The sequence below is a fragment of the Anser cygnoides genome, chromosome Z, assembly GCF_040182565.1.
Source record: "Anser cygnoides isolate HZ-2024a breed goose chromosome Z, Taihu_goose_T2T_genome, whole genome shotgun sequence".
In the NCBI taxonomy this organism is placed as follows: domain Eukaryota; kingdom Metazoa; phylum Chordata; class Aves; order Anseriformes; family Anatidae; genus Anser; species Anser cygnoides.
Window position 1 is genome coordinate 70475959 of NC_089912.1, and position 18107 is coordinate 70494065.

The window sequence follows — 18107 nt, forward strand, 5'->3', positions numbered from 1 at the left end:
ATTATGTCTGCCTGAGACCTTTTCTGAATTGTGGTGTAGTTTAGTTAATTTCCTTGAAATACAGTTTAAAATTTTAACAATTGCCATCACACAATAATGACACTATTTTAATACTTTAATGATACCTAAAACTCCCATACCATGGTGTAATTTGTTGTGATGATCATTAATGACTTGCTCAATTCTGGTGCCCACCCTGGTACAGCTGAAGATACCAAGCAAAGTTGTGAGGTAAAGCTTTTCCTTTCTGCAGATTTGCACTACAGGCTGTGTTTTTGTCTTGGTTATACACTACCTTTGAATTAGTCTCTCTCAGTGCAAGCTTTCTTTTGAGAATTGTGACTCTTTTTCCTAGAATACATTTTAGAGGTGGCGGTCTGTTTTTAGTACCTATTTTAATTTACTTCTGCTTTCTTAAAATCTTGACATCTTATTTCCCATAAAGTAAGCGGAACTTGATGACAATATGTGTCATTTTTGAACAGCTTAATTTAGACACTAGATCCACTTGTCAGATGTACCGTTGTATGGAAGATGTCTGTTGTACAACAGCTGCACAGCACAATTGCATATGTTTAGTTCTACGTTCTTACAATGGACACCTGTCTTACTCCAGAGCTTGTGGTATTAATCTAACCATGCAAGTGCTCCCTGCTAGTTCAGGGATCCTGTCAAAACACAGGAATCTTTGGAAGTTGTTAGGAAGTTGTTAGTTCTTAGTGACTTACTGAAGATGAACAAAGAGGAAATTCTTATATTTCTCCTGATAATTTCTTTGTGGAACAAATTATGGACTTTGGATGACAAACAACCAGTTCTCTTTTGAGCTTCAAAAGTTCCCTGACATACAGAAGAACACCATATACAGTCCCCGCATGTACTCCATAAGTGTTTGCATATATAAAAATACAGTATGTAGACACTGTAACTTTAAAACACAAACATAATGCTTTCATTTCTCTGATATGGAGGAAGGGGTCTTAGAAAAGTACATTAACACATTGTGTACCACTCTTTTTTTTTTAAAAAGGTCCATGGTTGGAAAAGACCTCCAAGATCATCTGGTCCAACCATCCCCCTACCACCACTATCACCCACTAAACCATGTCCCTAAGCACCACGTCCAACCTTTCCTTGAACACCCCCAGGAACGGTGACTCCACCACCTCCCTGGGCAACCCGTTCCAATGCCTGACTGCTCTTTCTGAGAAGAAATGTCTCCTAGTTTCCAACCTAAACATCCTCTGGCACAACTTGAGGCCATTTCCTCTCGTCCTATCACTAGTTACCTAGGAGAAGAGGCTGACCCCCAGCTCCCCACACCTTCCTTTCAGGTAGTTGTAGAGAGCAATAAGGTCTCCCCTGAGCCTCCTCTTCTCCAGATGGAACAACCCCAGTTCCCTCAGCCGCTCCTCACAGGACTTGTGTTCCAGGCCCTTCACCAGCTTCGTAGCCCTTCTCTGGACACCCTCCAGGGCCTTGATGTCCTTCTTGTAGTGAGGGGTCCAAAACTGAACATAGTACTCGAGGTGCAGCCTCACCAGAGCAGAGTACAGGGGGACGATCACCTCCCTGGTCCTGCTGGCTGCACTATTCCTGATCCAAGCCAGGATGCCGTTGGCCTTCCTGGCCATGTGGGCACACTGCTGGCTTGTGTTCAGGTGAGCATCAGCAAACATCCTGAAAACAGTAGAAGTCTGCTCATTTGAATCATTAGACAGTGCCTCATGTTACTGTCTTTGAATTTATTCTGAACACAGTTGTAGTTTAGGTCAGTAAAATGTAGACTACTACTTGTTTGTAAACTAATGGCCAAATTTTCCTCCTGAGACTTGAACTGTTTCAAGAATATTTTGAATTTTTTTTATGATGTTTTCAAATGGTTGGTTTCTCACTCACATAGATTGTAAAAATAGTAAAATCATCCTGATTTCTGTCAAACTAACATGTTAGACTAAACATTAGAAGTAACATTAGGAAATTGGAAATAGGAATAGGAAATTCTGATTCCTGATTACTGTCCATTTTTACAGAATTTAGAGATGTGTGGAAAATGAGGACCTGTTCCTGTTAACGTTGTAGGCTTTTTTTCCCCTGTTGTCCATGCACAAAGTTGAAGAGATTCTTTAATACCTATCCTAAAGAATTTTCAGTCTAGATGATGTACCAAATGCAGCATGAAAGGCGGTGTGTCCTCCTGTGGTTTTCTCTGTGTGAATTGCCGTAGAAAGGGGAAGGCTGGCTGAATTAGTACTGGCAATGATAGAAACACCAACAGGGAAGATGCTGCTGAGGGAGGTAATATCCTTGCTCTGCTCCTGTATACAGTGTTTGGGCTTGAAAGAGAAGGCACTTCTGCGTAAGGTATACATATACAAGTGTGAAAGATAGTTTGGCTTCTCTTTACACAAAATCACAGACCAGAAGGCATCTCTGGAGGCCATCTGGTCCTACCCACCCTGCTCAAGCAGGGACACCTGGAGCAGGTTGCCCAGGTCCATGTCTAGATGGCTTCTGAATACCTCCAAGGAGGGAGACTCCACAACATCTCTGGGCAACCTGTGCCAGGGCTTGATAAAGCTTTAGATAATGCTATTTTTAGCTTCAGATAAAGCTTAGATAGAGCTAGTCCAGTATGAAAGGATAAAAGGAACTGTCTTCCAAGAGTCCTTCTCAACAAGTGCCGGGTCCCGCACCTGGGACGGGGCAACCCTGGCTATACGTACAGACTGGGCGATGAGACACTGGGAGCAGCCCTGCAGAGAGGGATCTGGGGGTTGTGGTTGACAGCAAGTTGAAGATGAGCCAGCAGTGTGCCCTGGCAGCCAGGAGGGCCAACCGTATCCTGGGGTGCATCAAGCACAGCACTGCTAGTCGGTCGAGGGAAGTGATTGTCCAGCTCTACTCTGCGCTGGTGCGGCCTCACCTGGAGTACTGTGTGCAGTTCTGGGCACCAGAGTACAAAAAGGACATTAAACTGTTGGAGAGTGTCCAGAGGAGGGCGACAAAGATGGTGAAGGACTTAGAGGGGAAGACATATGAGGAGCGGCTGAGGCCACTTGGCCTGTTCAGCCTGGGGAAGAGGAGGCTGAGGCAAGACCTCATCGCAGTCTACAGCTTCCTCGTGAGGGGCAGTGGAGGGGCAGGCGCCGATCTATTCTCCTTAATCACCAGTGATAGGACCTGCTGGAATGGTGTCAAGCTGAGGCAGGGGAGGTTTAGGCTAGACATCAGGAAGAGGTTCTTCACTGAGAGGGTGGTTGCACACTGGAACAGGCTCCCCAGGGAAGTAGTCACTGCACCAAGCCTGTCTGAATGTAAGAAGCATTTGGACTGTGCACTTAGTCACATGGTCTAAAATTTTGGGCGGACCTGTGTGGTGCCAGGAGTTGGACTTCATGATCCTTGTGGGTCCCTTCCAACTCGGGATATTCTGTGATTCTATGAATATGATTTGGTTCACCTAGCCGTAAAAATGTGTTTTGCAAAACTGATGTCATAAGGTAGTAAAGAAACTTCAACATTATTTGTTTCTATATTAAAAGAACCAAATATTAATATTTTTAAAATGCCATATGAAATTCTTCGTGTTACTCTAGAACTAGTAATAATATTCTGGGGATGAAATTACTATTTTAATAATGCAACAGTTTTGCTGGTAAAATACCGAAGAGACATCTTGTTTTAGGAATTCAGCATGTGATTACTTTTATGATAAACATTTAAATATAATGAGATCATGAGTGATTATCAAAACTGGTTATTATATTTAAGGATCTGATTAAATATTATAAAAATATATTATCGTATTCAGCTATTAAATAGTATAATTTAAAATGTGTAGCTAATGTCTATCTTAGTGTCTGTATGCCTTCTGGATTTCCTTATTTACCATTGCTATAATAAAGTCATTGGTATAAGAATATCATGGTATGGATTTTAAAGATGTGCCAGACAATTTCAGAGGAAAAAAAATTCCTTGAACATATTCAATACGATCATTAAAACAAACAAACAAAAAACACCTCTGGAACTCTGGAGATCAGTAATTTTTCTTTGAGTCAAGAAAGCATTCTTTACACTGCCACCTTGTGTTGAAATCTCAAACCAAGACTTCTTTAGAACAAAGCAGGAAATAGCCATAAAAAAAATAGCAAAACTAAATATTGAAGTTAATTTCTTTGAAATTTAGACGCTGGTGCAGACATCTCCACTGTTTAAACTTCTGTCCATAAAATATGAATGTAAAACAATATTTGAAATACCTGCTGTTAGTATTTAGCTGTAAAAATAAGTACAGTGGGGTAATAATGATATATCTGTATTTATATTTGTAACCTTACATTTTTAGAGTGTTTTTCATTACAAAGTGCTCAGTTGTGATTTATTGATGATGAGTAAAATCATGGCCTTGGTGAGCTCCCACCGACTGGAATAGGTCTTGGATTGCTGCATCCTTTGGATATATGTTTCTTAGCCACCAGTGAATAACATAGTGGTATTGATGTTCCAGAATTAGTATGCCATTTAGGAGTGGGACGTTTCTACAGTACAATAAACATGAACTATAGAGAAAAGTGTAGATATACAAACTTATTTAGATAGACTGGAGTTTAACCAAGATGAGGGAGATGTTTTCATTCTTGTGGAATAACGTTGTGATCTTTCTTATCTTTAATCCACCATATAGCCTGGTTTTATCTCTTTTTATAAAAAAAGCCATTCCAGTTACAAGCAGTACTTTGGCAGAATGGACTTCAATCATTTTATTGTTTACTGAAAGTAAAATGTATAGCTTGTCCTGTAGCCAAGAACTTAACTCACGTTGCCCAGATAGCACTCTATAATGTTTGTTTATTTGCCACCTATTTATGTATTCGGAATGGAGGAAAAAAAAAAGTGTCTAATCTTTCCAAGAATAGGAATTAAAAAGAAAAGCAGAAAATAAAATCTGGATCAACCAAAACAAACCCAAAAAGAAGTGAGAGTTCTTTCTCAGTCTATTCTTTAATCTTTCTACAGATTATATCTGCTTACCAGTGTGGTATCCCCTACATCTTTCAGCAGTGTGTTCCATATTTCACATGAATATTGTGAGGTTGTTTAGAGAGCTTACCTTACATATTTATAGACAGGTAGGTTATTTAGTAAATTATTCCTGCTCTATGGAAGTGTGTATATATACACACTATATATAGATCTTGGGTCAGTAGTTTGACTTCGTTTGAAAATTCAGAACACAGATGTACTTATTTACAATTATCTGTTTTTTAAAGCAATTCTTAAATCAGTGCAAGTTTAGCCATAGCATACAATTCTATGATGAAGTACTTAATTTTGAATATGTTTATTTTTAAATATATATTTTCCTATAACATAAGAACCTGTCAATAAAAGTTGTTAAAATACAAGTCTGAATTACAATTTTAATTGTAATAAATCTTATATTTGTAATCCACAATGTGGTAGTACCAGTTGGTTCACTCAGAATTATAAACCATGGTGGAGTAGGCAGATGTGCATTTAACTTGCCTTTCAAAATAATCTTGATCATTAATAATTAAAATTGCTTAAGCTGTGAAGCTTGATGAACCTTACATTACAGTTAATGGTATTTCTGGATGGCTTCAATAATGATTTAACAAAGTACAGAAATTGTACAAGTTGGACTCTTTACCTTCTAATTCTGTGGGAGTGTGTTCTAGGAGACACATAAACTAAAACTTTTTGTTTTATCAATTTTGAATTGAAATGACCTTTCTGTTGTACTAAAGGAAACTTAAAAGTATTGAATTCATAAACATATTTTGCTCTAGTGTTCTTAGAGGTAATGAGAGTTTACATACAGCATTGAAATAGCATTGGTAGAAAGTATGCAAGCACCTCGTTAGTGCTGGCCTTCCTGGTATGCTCATATTTGCCTCATATGTCACATCTGTAGATACAACTGAGATTTCTGTAGCATTTGTTCATTCATTTGAAAGCATGACTAATAGATGTAAGCTATGAAAGAGCCAGGAAAGCAGCTTTCCTGCAGCTCTGGCTTCAGATGTGGTAATGGTATCCTTGTTGGCCTGCATATAATTGATTCTTAGGTACCGCACCGCGGAGTCAGGTGTTAATGAATTAGAAACCGCCTTTCCGTACAAATATAGCTAAGAAATACATCTAAAAATCCATACCTGACACAAACTAAGAAATGAACCTCAGAAACTTGAAAGGTCCATTCCGAAAGAAAGCTTTACCCACCAATCTCCCTTCCTCACTTCATTCTTTCTGTCCTTCCCTCTCTCTTCTACTCAACCCCTCCCCCTCCCATATATTTTGAATATTCCTGCTCTATCCTCAAACTTCTAGTAAGTGTAATGAAGAGAGACAGAAGTTCCTCCTGTAGAAAAGCTTTACATGTACCATGGTTGAAAGCAGGAAACAAAACATGGATTCGAAGATAGCTTTCATTTCCCCTGACTGTTCCCTTCATTAGGAGAAGTGAGATGGGCTCTAATGGTTTCACCTTTACCATTTGTTACATTTGCTGTGAGTCAGCCTCCGAGCTTTCCTTGAGCTTCTCCTTTTAGATCAAGAGTTTTTAGGTGTGTCAGTCATACTGCAGCCTCATTAGTGTCTGCGTGACGTCCCCCAGAATGCAGGAGAAGGTTGCACATTGCTCGTCTGAGCACAGCAGCAGCACACGTTTGAAAACAGCAAGATAGATTAATATCAGTTATGAAGGTTTCAACTCTTTTGAATTGAAAGAATGTCTGGAAAATATTTTAAGTAATGCATGAGTCCAGGGATCAGAATATGTCATAGTAGCTGGATGGTTTGCCCGTCTGCCATTCGCAGGTCACTGCTGTCAGAAGAGATACTTAAATCATCTCACACAGAAACTCTGACCGAACCTTTTTTTCTTCCCAGTGCTGTAGATGAGTGCTACTGAGCATGCAAAGATTGGGGGTGGCTAAAGGAAAACTCTGAAGGCCTTACTCTGCTCAAAAAATGCTGTCTGCTTCTATCAGTGCCTTCTGCTTCTCAGCATTTTCAGTCTCAGGTTAACTGCCCAGCTCTTATTTTCTTCTGTCTTTTTCCCACTGAAATAATTATCCTACTAAATAGTCTTTCAGCACCAATGGTCTTCACTTAGCTAACAGTTTTGTGTAAGCCAATGACCTTACATTAATTTTCTCCTTTCAAGTTAAATATAAGGTATATGTGTGAGAGCACTGTTGAAGGGGAGGTACAACTGCCCACTAGATTTGGGAAACGAAGTTTCCCGGTCAGCTCTGGAGGCCTTCAGGGTGGTGGTTGTAATTGGTAAAATTCTGCATGCCCCTAAGACTGCACTGTTAAGTGAGGCTCAAGTTTGGGAACACATTCTTAAGTGTATAAATCCTATTTAGGAATGTATTTTCTTTTTGAAAACAATGGAAACTAGTAATATAAAAGAAGTTGGTTATTATATACCTTTATGGATACAGGTCCACATCAGAAATGAAGTCCTTTCATATACATAAAAGTTCTTAAAAACTTCAGCTTGCTGAATTACTATTACTAATTATGTGGCCTTAAACCAAATTGAGAGTATCTAGAAATGACATTGGAACAACATCACATTTATATATTTGTTACTGTTTTTGTTCTTGTTTTTGTGTGTTGTAGCTAGGGCATTTTTTGTATTTAAGTTCCAAAGCCAGAACAAGACTGTTCCTGTCTGATGGGCTCACATCTTATTATAAGAAAAGAGACAAGTGGCAGTATGCAAAATGCTAGCAGCAGTGTAAGAGCTCCTTTGAATTACAGTTTTACCGTAAAGCCTATGATTTTCTTTAAGCTCTGTCTTCTAGAATTGGTTTATTACCTTCTTTTTCATATTTTTTCATTGATTCTAGCATGAACAATTTTGGACAAAACCGAAATAAGGAAATGTGATACTGGCATCATCATGTGACAAAGAAAGGCTCTTGGAATGTCTACTGCTTAATTTTAAGCCAGACTTTTCCTTTTGGTGGGAAAGGGAAGAGTTTAAATGGTTGAACCTAGCTAGTGGCTGAAGTAGTGTGAAATGACCATACCAACATCTCTTAGAACATTCTACTAATGTGGATGGGAAAATTTAGTTAAAAGCTTCTGATTGGGTTAAACTGGGACAACTATCAGAAACAAGACCCAGAAGTGCTCTGAAAATGTCTAGAGTTCAGATAAAAAGGCATCTAGAGTGGGTATATGAAGGCAGGCTGTTGAAGTGTCCATATAGCTGAAGGGCCCTGATTATTTCCCCATTCAACTGACAGAACCCTGACACTTTCACGTAATGCAAAACTACATATTTGTTCTGCTTTTAGTTGAAGAGAGTGTGTAGAATGCAGAGGTTGTACAGAGTTCAGTTTTTTCCTGGGTAGTTCTTTCTGTGCTTTTTTCTTTAACCAAAGGTACTTCAGACAGGGATTTCAATATTTCTGAAGGTAGACAATTTACTTCCTTGAAAGCATCAAAGAAGACAAATTCAAACTAGAGATACATTATTTTTTAATAACAAGTTTAAAAAATTGGAGAGAAAAATCTGGAAATGCTGTTTATTATTTACTAGAATTTTGTACAGAAAAACCATGTGGCTTCCTGACATGTTTGTTTCTGAAATAGAAATGAGTTTGGTGAAACCCATTTCCATTACTGGGAAAAGTTTTTTCTTGTGTTTTGAAAGAGATAGACAAAGCCATTCATCTGGCTTTATTATTATGTCATTTACTATATGTTAAATCACACTTACTGGACTGTGAGTTTCTGTGAAATGTTTTGGGAGCCCTTGAATGATTTTGTGTTCAATTTCAAGGTATTTTCCATAAATGTCTGAATATTGAAATACATGCCACTAGACTGTGGCTAACTTGGGAACGTAGTGATCCTTCATTCTGCATTTCTTAAAACACTATTTTATCAGCATTGTCTTATCAAGTCTTTACTCTAAAAAATATTTAGTAGGCATACAGGTTCATCAAATACATAAAGTCAAAAGAATTTTATTTAACCTATCAGTATTTTCTGTTCCTCTTCAGAGCTCAGATTTTGCTGCCTTGTTTCTCATACCTGCAGTTCTCCAGCCTTAAGATCTTAGCTCCAGTGTCCACCTGAGAGAAAAAAACTTTCCAAATCTCAAGCATAAGTGCAATGATCATTTTCCTAATTTCCATCTTCCAGCTACTCAGACATTTCTGGGATCATACAATAGTAAGAAAAAAAATAAAATAGAAAAAAAAAAAAAGACAAATCCTATGTTCCATTTGCTATCTGTAAATCTCAGGGTAACTTATTTTGTTGAGGTTATAAATAGAATGACAGCAATGAGTATTTTCTTAACCCTCTTATTCGTGGCTAAATTATTTATCAATCCTTTGCTGTCAAATTAAAGAGAGTCTGCATATACTATTGAATGTTATCGACAAGATGGCAATGCCACCATGCTTCCCCAGCTAAGCAAGTGATTGAGGCACCTTCTGAATGTGAAAGACTTTGAATAATGACAATAATAAATACTTTTTGTCTAGTGTGCAATGGCACAGCGAATTGGATCATGTTAGGCTTCATCTGCTGCCTAATGCAATGTAACATAGCAGATAAAATAAATCAAATGGATGGTACTCTTAGACTTGAAAGATGATAGCTCTTGTAAAGCAATTGATATAAGAATATGAAAATGCAGTCCATTTCAGATGTTTATTGAAATCTACAGTCTTTGAAAACAAACAAATGCATATTTTAAAGGCTATGAAACAAGTGACTACAAATACAGCAGTATGCCTGTTAATGACAAAGCTGTTGCCTGAGTTGGAATTCAAATAAATTTTACGGGTTTTTTTTTGTGTGTGTGTTCAATATTTTTTTTTCTTCAAGAGCTTCTTAGAGGCATTGACTTGAACTTCAAAGCATACTACTGCGAATCCTTTAGTGATTATCATGGTAGCTAGACTTGGAATTCTTAGCTGTAAAAGTTCAGTAGTGCTTGCTAGAGATTGTTTTTAAATTTCAGTGAGTTAGGATTCAATAACATGGATTCAAGCAAACAGTATACAAAAATATTTTTGCTTGTTTTCAGTATTGTAATAAAAAGTTTCATTTATTGGGGTCAATTTTAAGGAAGGCTTTAATTTATTTTTCTTGCTTATATTTGTTTCAATTATTTGTTCATTTTTAATGCTTATAACAATTAACTTTTTATGATTCATTACTTGAGCTTTTTAAAAGTTGATCTGCTAATTATTTTTTAGTAAATAAGTGTGCAGTAACTGTAAGGAGTGTAAATGATTAGGGAGCATATGAAGGCGTGCCTATTCATAAAGCTGTATTTTTTGTTCCTGTTTTATGCCTCATGAAGGCACAAAGCTCAGGTCTCATTCAATTTGCAGAAGTTTATATATGTTTTTTATTCTCGTATTGTGATGGCATTGTGAATTGAATTCTTTTGAAAAGCAAAAAATGATTCAACAGTGTCTTTTTTTTTTTTTTTCCTTTCCTTTGGTATCATAAAAAAGGGTTCAGCTCCTTTATTTATAAAAATAACATGTAACCTTCCCTGATACAGTTTTTATTCAATGAAAATGTAATGTATTTTCTAAAAATGTACAAATACATTGTTAAATCAGTTTTTAAAAAAATAAACCTAGCATCTTCAAGTTTTTGTCTTTCGGATCAATTTTTTGACTATTTTCAATAGCAGAATAATAAGCTGTGAAGAAGCCTGCATTTTTGAAGTGGGAATGCCACCATTTAGTTTCTGGATTTGTTCTCTACAATTTTTAGTTATATAAGACATTTTCTATCTGTTAGGACAGTTTGAAGGACATTTGGGTACTGTAACTGTAATTTTGATATTGTAATCTATTTGTATTTGGATTTCGTTTTTGTTTAGTCTTTAGGAGTACTTACGAGTTTTAGAGTTCCCAACACTTGTTTTGCACGTTATTAAAATGCTACTGTAATGTATCTTCCTCAATAATTGACATGTATTCATAATTTGAAATTAATGTTGCAGTTAAACATCTGTAGAACAGAGTTAACATTAAATGTGTTTGTGCTTTTTTTTTTTTTGTACGTATTGCATGATAAAACCAATAACCTCAAACTAGAACAAAAATACAATTAACTTTCTTTCTCTGTGTAGCCCACTGTTTGTGAACGGGAGCTCTGTGTATTTGCTTTCCAAACATTAGGAGTGATGAACGAAGCTGCTGATGAAATTGCAACTGGGGCTCAGGTAGAATTATCTAATAATTATTACATATCTGATTTTCTATAGTGTGTGCAGTTTTTTCAGTCTCTTCTAACATTTATTTTATGTGTATTCCCTGTATGAGTATTCTTTGGTAAGTATTATTTATTTGTACATTCTTATAGCCATAAATGCACTGTTTATGCATGACATTTTCAGATGTTAGTAATGAGGTGCTTCCATTGTTTTCCTTCCATGTAATTATAATAACCCTCTTTTCTTGTTCTGTTGTATTCAGTTAGGTCACCTGGATTGTTAATAAAGGCAGACATTGTCATCTGCAGATAATTCCCATTTATTTTCACCTAATGAGCCATTACTACTCTCAAGCAATTAATAAGCCACTTCCTGTTCATGGTGTTGGATGCAGCTATCCCCTGAGCATCTGTTATTTTGATCATTAAATAACAGTGGGAAAGTCCTTATTGATGTTTCTACATAGATTTTTTTTTCTATCTTCTCAAGGATTAGGAATTTAACACAGCCTTGCTTTCTGACTCTAAATTCAGTTATTAATGTATTTATAACCATATAATTACTTGTGTTTTTTTTTCATGATTTTGTATGTGTCTTAAAACAATATTTTAAACTATGTTTTCAAATCACCATTTAACCTTAATTTACAATAGTTACAGGGCTTCAGTATGTTCAAAAGTTAAAATGGCCTTTCCAGATCTTATGGGAAAGTGCATTCCTCTCTGATTACCTAAATATATGTCACTGACTGTGCACTTCCGTGGTAAGCAACATGTTTTTTGGAAGAGCAAACATTCAGTTCAGTTAGCTTTAACTAGCACTAATGAGTCTAGCCACTGGAAATAAACTATTTGGCTAAGTGCCAGAATAACGTCTTTGAGCATTTCCTCAGAGGAAGAAACTTGGAGCAATGTCTTCTTCCCTTGACAATATAACTGAAGACCTCAGTTATGTCTTTCTGTAGTGCTGGACTTTATTTTCTGAATGTACCATACTTATATGGTATTTAGGTACAAGCAAGTAGCTCTCACTTCTGTTTTTAAATATGGCTGAGAGGAGAGGTGGTCCTTGTTAACTCTCACGCTTTGTTTTATGTAGGTCTTACTGTTACAGACATATGCAGAGCTTTCTCTAGCTCTCTAGAGCACCTCTTCATCTACAGAGCATTGCTGAAGAGTACTGAAGTGATTACAATCTTCATGGTGCTTAAAAAGAGATAGAAAAATCTTATGTTGAGTGTCCTATGGGACTGAGGTGACTGAATTTTGTTGAGTCTCACTGTAGTGTTAGCATCACATCCAGCTCACTACATCTGATCTGGTTGAGCTCTCTTTCCTGTTTGCAGAAAGAGTTCAGTGCTTTTAGGGTTTGATTCATCAGAGCTATTTTTGACAATAGTTTAGGATGGTGTGAGTCACAGCATAGGCATCAGCACAGAGGTTATTTTCTCCATTGATTATGAAGAGAGTTTAGGCTAACTAGTAAGATGTAGGTATTCACACTGTGAATCTCTACATTTCGTCAGATAAAACTTCCTCCAAGTCTCCAAATCATTTTGTGAAGAATCCTGAATATAGGTTCCCATTATTAGAAATAACATCCTGTTTTTCCTACTGTGCTTTCATCTAGTTTCCTAAGGTAGACACCCCTACTTTGTCACTAACTGTGTTCTGATGGCTCCTTCTTAATGGTAAGAGATTACGCTTGATAAAACTTTCAAGATCAAATTCACATCACCTTCTTTTAGTCATAGTCAAAATACCTGAAAATTAAACACCTGATTTTTTTTTGGTAGTTTGGACTTCCTGTAGAGAGCAAGGGAGGTACTGGGAGATTTTTTCCTCCTTGAAAATATTTAAATCCTACCTGAGGTGCTTCAATGCCCACTCATAGGAAGGAGAAGCTCACACCCAGCTATAAGAACACTTACTAGGTCCACAGCACTTCCTACTACCAAGGAACACATGCAGAAGTTCGTATTATGTTTGCCTTAGACTTATCTTGCAGTTTCAGCTGCTGTATATTCCATCAGCTCAAAACAATGATCTCAGGGGAAATCAGGGGATTAATTAAGCCTAATCTATGCACATTTTCCCCAGGTTAAAACAACCTGCTGTTATCATGGTGAGAAACAATATAGAAGTCAACATTTGTTTTAAATGAAGGCTTTGGGATGCTGTTCTAATAAGAACTGTGCCAGTTTGAAGACAACATCCCACTGTGCAAGTAATAAAGGAAGACAACTTTGGATCACTGTATTAAGCAGTCTGGAAACTCAAACAACTCTTCCCTAGTAGTGTTTTGCAACTGAAAGCAAAGAAGTGCCTGTGAGAAGTATGAACTAGGGCCCAGTTTCATGGTAATACACAGCTGCAGGCCTGGTTGCCCAACCTGGCTGTGTATAAAGACTCCTAGTCCCTTTTGCAAATACTAATGCAGATGCCCTATTTTTGAAACATTTGTCACATTTGTAGCTATTATATACTGGATAGAAATCAGAGCACCATGGAGAAAGCAATGATTATTTAAGTAACTTCATTTTTCAATATGTGTGAGCTAGTAGCTGAAACTAACAGAATATCTTTAAGCAGGTAGAGAAAATTGTCCATTCATGCTGAAGGAGCAGAGGAGGAGAATGGCAACAGTATGACTCACTGCAGCACAGTTCCTTTTCTCTTTCATTATGATTTTTATTTTCATTCTTCTTTAAAGGGCCATAATTTTTATTTCCTCCATATGATCAGATACAATAGCAGACATATAATGACTTCCAGAATTTGAGCTGTGAGATGAGATCTGATTTATCTGGAATTGTGGAAGGAACCAGGGATGCCTATAAGTACAAATATTCTTGCCTTTTTGTTTCTTTCATGGAAAAGTCCATTTTTACAGAGGAACGTTTTCAGATAGTACAGAGAACCCAGGTGGAAATGAGCCAATTTGCAGTGATGTTTTTACATAGCAACTTTGAATTTCATTATCAGTGGGATTTGGGTTTCACAGCTGCTAGAAAGCTGCTTTATCTCTGTTTTGTGATTGCTGTAGGCTCTTTTTAATCTCTAATTTACTAATTTTGAAACAATTACACTTAAATCTGTTGCAAAATTGTGTATGTGTCTACATGTGCCTTTGTGAATGTCTGTACTCATTACACACGTGATCTTACAGTGAAATCTTGGAAATCATAGTTAATCAAATTCATGTTATAGTTATGTGTAACAGAAAGGAAGGGAAAGAAATTCTCCCAGTGTGAGATGTGCAAGTAACTTTTAAATCACTGCGCTGTTCTGGCTTTAGTAAAATCAATGTTTAGTAGTGTTTTTATGATTACAGTGTTCAGCAGAACAGCAGGTGGTGGTACAAGTTCACAAAACCTTCCTCTTTCTTGAGTAGCATTCTTCATTGCCATCTTCCACCCAAGGGCACACAGATCGAGCACAACTACATTTTCAGAATGAATTTTGTCCAGGAATTATCACATGTACACAAGAGAAAGCAGGACTATGAGCAATATGTCTGGAATGATCGTACATTTAAGACTAGATATTGGTCTTACCTAGGCACCTGGAATAGTATAGTAGGGCTGGACCTAAAGCCTTTTGAAGTCAATGGGAAAAAATCAGTCTTTACATGCTATCCACAGAACATACTTTTAGCTAGTGATGAAATCGGGTATTGCTATAATCCACTAAAAAAAAAAAAAAAGGAAAAAGAAAAGAAAGCAGACTGGGTGATGAAATATGAAAGTACATATATTTAATAAATATTTTTCTTCATCTCTAGGTGGTTGATCTGCTAGTATCCATGTGTCGGTCTGCATTAGAGTCACCTAGGAAAGTTGTCATTTTTGAGCCATATCCTTCTGTAGTTGATCCTAATGATCCTCAGATGCTGGCCTTTAACCCCAGGGTAAGTAGTTGTCTTCCATTATGTCATTGCTTAGTTTTAATAATGCATTAGGTTTCAAAGCAAAGCCTTATTCATGAGTGTCCTCTACTAGAAAAGATACAGCTCCAGCATATAGCACAAGCATGTGGCTGTTTTCAGAACTCTCTATTTTTTTTTAATTGTCTCTGAGAAGGTATTTGGGAATAAACTTTAAGTTGCATTGAAAGTTAGACTGAAGCCAAGAACTTCTTTTAAGACACAAATTATAGATGAAAAAACACCATCTTCGGTGTCTTCTCTCAGTGTACGTTTTGGACTTTCCGTTCTTAAAGTGGTTATTGCTATTATTTCATTTTCTCTTTACAAACTGTTATGTCCTTAAATTTACTTTTCTCAAATGTTGGACATAAAAGTCGAGTCATGTACAAGTATTAAATTTTGAAGAATTGTTTGCTCTTCGGACTGCAAATGCTGCTTCTCAGGGAAACTCTAGGGAAGCCATGAACCTATTATAACTCTCTTGAGCCATCCTCAAGGGTATAAATGAGAACTTTGGATGGCCTGCATGGGGAAGCATCCCACTTTTCCTGAACAAAGGCCAGCTAGCAGTGGTTCTTCCTCAGAGGAAGGGGTGAATGTATTCTGTAGTGCATGGGAAGGAAGAATTGCCAGAGGGGCTTGGAAAGGGGCTGATGAGGACACTGGCAGCTGGGTAGGGCAAGGGTTTTAAGTGGTATAAGGAATATGAAAAGGTGTCTTGTGAGAAGAGGAGTAGAGACAGCCCTAGGCTGGCATGGCCCACTCTATCTCCTCTAGCAAGAATGCCAGCATGGATGAGGTGAAAGCCCATGGGCAGGAGTTGGCAAGACCCAGGGACAGGGAACTGGAGCTCTTGAAGGTGGTGTTGCATGTGGAGCTGGTGAAGCACAGACTGCTCAGAAAAGGTAGACCTTAGGAATCTCTGGTAGCGGTTCCTAGGCAGAAGGTAAGCAAGAGTCAGGATGAAGCAGAGGGACAGCTGAGGGACCTCTGATGTTTTCTAGAGCAGCTAACGAAGTAAACACATCTGCTTATTTAGCATCTTATTTAACAGCTCTTTGTACATTGCATACTTAATAGCATATTATCCAAATAACTGGCAGAGCCTGTGTTTAGTTACAAATATTTGTTTAAAAAGTGACCTAATCTTTTGAGTTACACTGTGGTGTATTTGAGATTCTAGTGAAATTCAAATAACAGCCATCATGATAATATTTTTCCTGAAATTTTTGTGAACTACGAAGGAGGAAGTCTGTGTATAGATAAGGTGGAAGGAAGCTATTAAAAAAAAAAAAAAAAAGAAAAGGAATGGCTTGGTGAACATTCATCCTAACTTTGATGAGGACTTCACATCAGAAAAATAAATTTTTTAGAGCCAAAGACCAATAGTCTGTTAATTTATTTGCTTATTTTATATTACATCAGAAGAAGAATTATGACCGAGTCATGAAAGCATTGGATAGTATCACTTCTATTAGAGAGATGACACAGGTGAGTTTAAAAATCTTTACATAACATAATAGCTTTTTCTAGAACTAGGAAGATGTTTATATGAGGCCTGTGATGGGTGGGGAAGGCAATAGTATCAGCCCTTTTCTATAGAGCTGTAATAATAATAAAATGTGTGCTGAAAATAAAAAACCTACAGTATCCACAGTAGCAATGAAATTAAGGTGATGAAGTAGAATTTAGGTCTTTTAAAGTTTAAATAAGAGATAATAACAGCAGAATGGGGCATTGTAACAAGATAATCACCAACTGCTGCATTTCTGGAAATATCAAAGTCAAACCGGGTCTTTTATTTCCAAAGCAAAAGAAATTGATTTTGTGATGGTGTTCTGAATGATAGCTTTATTTCTGTTATAACAAAACACTTGTTCAGCTAAGTGTGTTGGGGACTTGGAAGGTTGGGTCTCATGGGATTACTACCATATGATTTCTCAATATTCACAATGGGACAGAATCTGATAGCTGTACTTATGTTTATTGCAACACTTTATTTCCTAAGCAGCCCAGCTGATTACAACTGATTATTGAAATCTCTCCCATATACCTTGCTTTTCCAACTGTTATATACATGTAACCTCACAAGAGCTTAAAAACTGTATTTTGTATATATTTGTCAAGTACTTTGGGATTCTGGAATGAAGAATGAGGTATAGAGAGCAGTAAAACACATTGAAAATAAAACTTCAGGTATTTTTTTACATAATATAATATCTCTTAAAGAGAAAAATAATCAACATTTAACCTTTCTTAACGTTAAAATAACAATTTTTAAAGGAATGATTTACACTGAGATAAAAATTAATAAATGCTTTCAAAGGGAATTTAAGCTGGTAACAGTATTTTACTTTACCAGCTAATACCATGTAACTGTTTAAAAAAACCGGGGTGGATTATCTTGGGGTATTTTGAGAAACCTGATTTTGTGAAGTTCCAGTCCAGTTCCTTAACCCAGAAACTGAACGTAAGTACATCTGCTGTTATCCCTGAGATCACCAATGTTTTGCTATATTATACTCATTTTGTTGCTAATTACATGCTTATTATTTTACTCCAGGGAAAATAATTGCTATATGGATTCTTCTTGTTGTCAAAACACATTTATAACTGTACAACACCAAATGTCAGCAAAGCTGTGATTTAAGCCTAATAATGAGTCCCACGTATTCGTCCCATTTAATAGAAGAAATCATGGGCAATGTAACATAAAATTTAACCTTATGATTTCAACTAGCAATAAAGAACATAATTACTATTTTCTAGGCACCTTACTTGGAAATAAAGAAGCAGATGGATAAACAAGACCCGCTTGCACATCCTCTTCTACAATGGTATAAAATTGACTCATGTGAGATGATAATTATTAAAGTACCAAGTCGAATGAATAGTGACTTCACCAGTTTAATTCGGTATAAGCTCACCCTAAGAATTAATA

General features: G+C 36.8%; 1 protein-coding gene across 4 annotated transcripts in view; it reads left to right on the forward strand.

Moving 5' to 3' along the window:
- Positions 1 to 18107, forward strand: part of PARP8 (poly(ADP-ribose) polymerase family member 8) — a 111916-nt gene that overhangs the window by 83814 nt on the left and 9995 nt on the right. For 3 of the 4 annotated variants that reach the window (XM_048051035.2, XM_066989080.1, XM_066989082.1), the window contains 4 exons: positions 11156 to 11248; positions 15023 to 15148; positions 16592 to 16657; positions 17936 to 18003. In XM_048051035.2, coding sequence (XP_047906992.1) covers positions 11156 to 11248; positions 15023 to 15148; positions 16592 to 16657; positions 17936 to 18003 — 353 coding nt within the window. The remainder of the gene's footprint in view (positions 1 to 11155; positions 11249 to 15022; positions 15149 to 16591; positions 16658 to 17935; positions 18004 to 18107) is intronic. The other variant, XM_066989081.1, reaches the window with a different exon arrangement.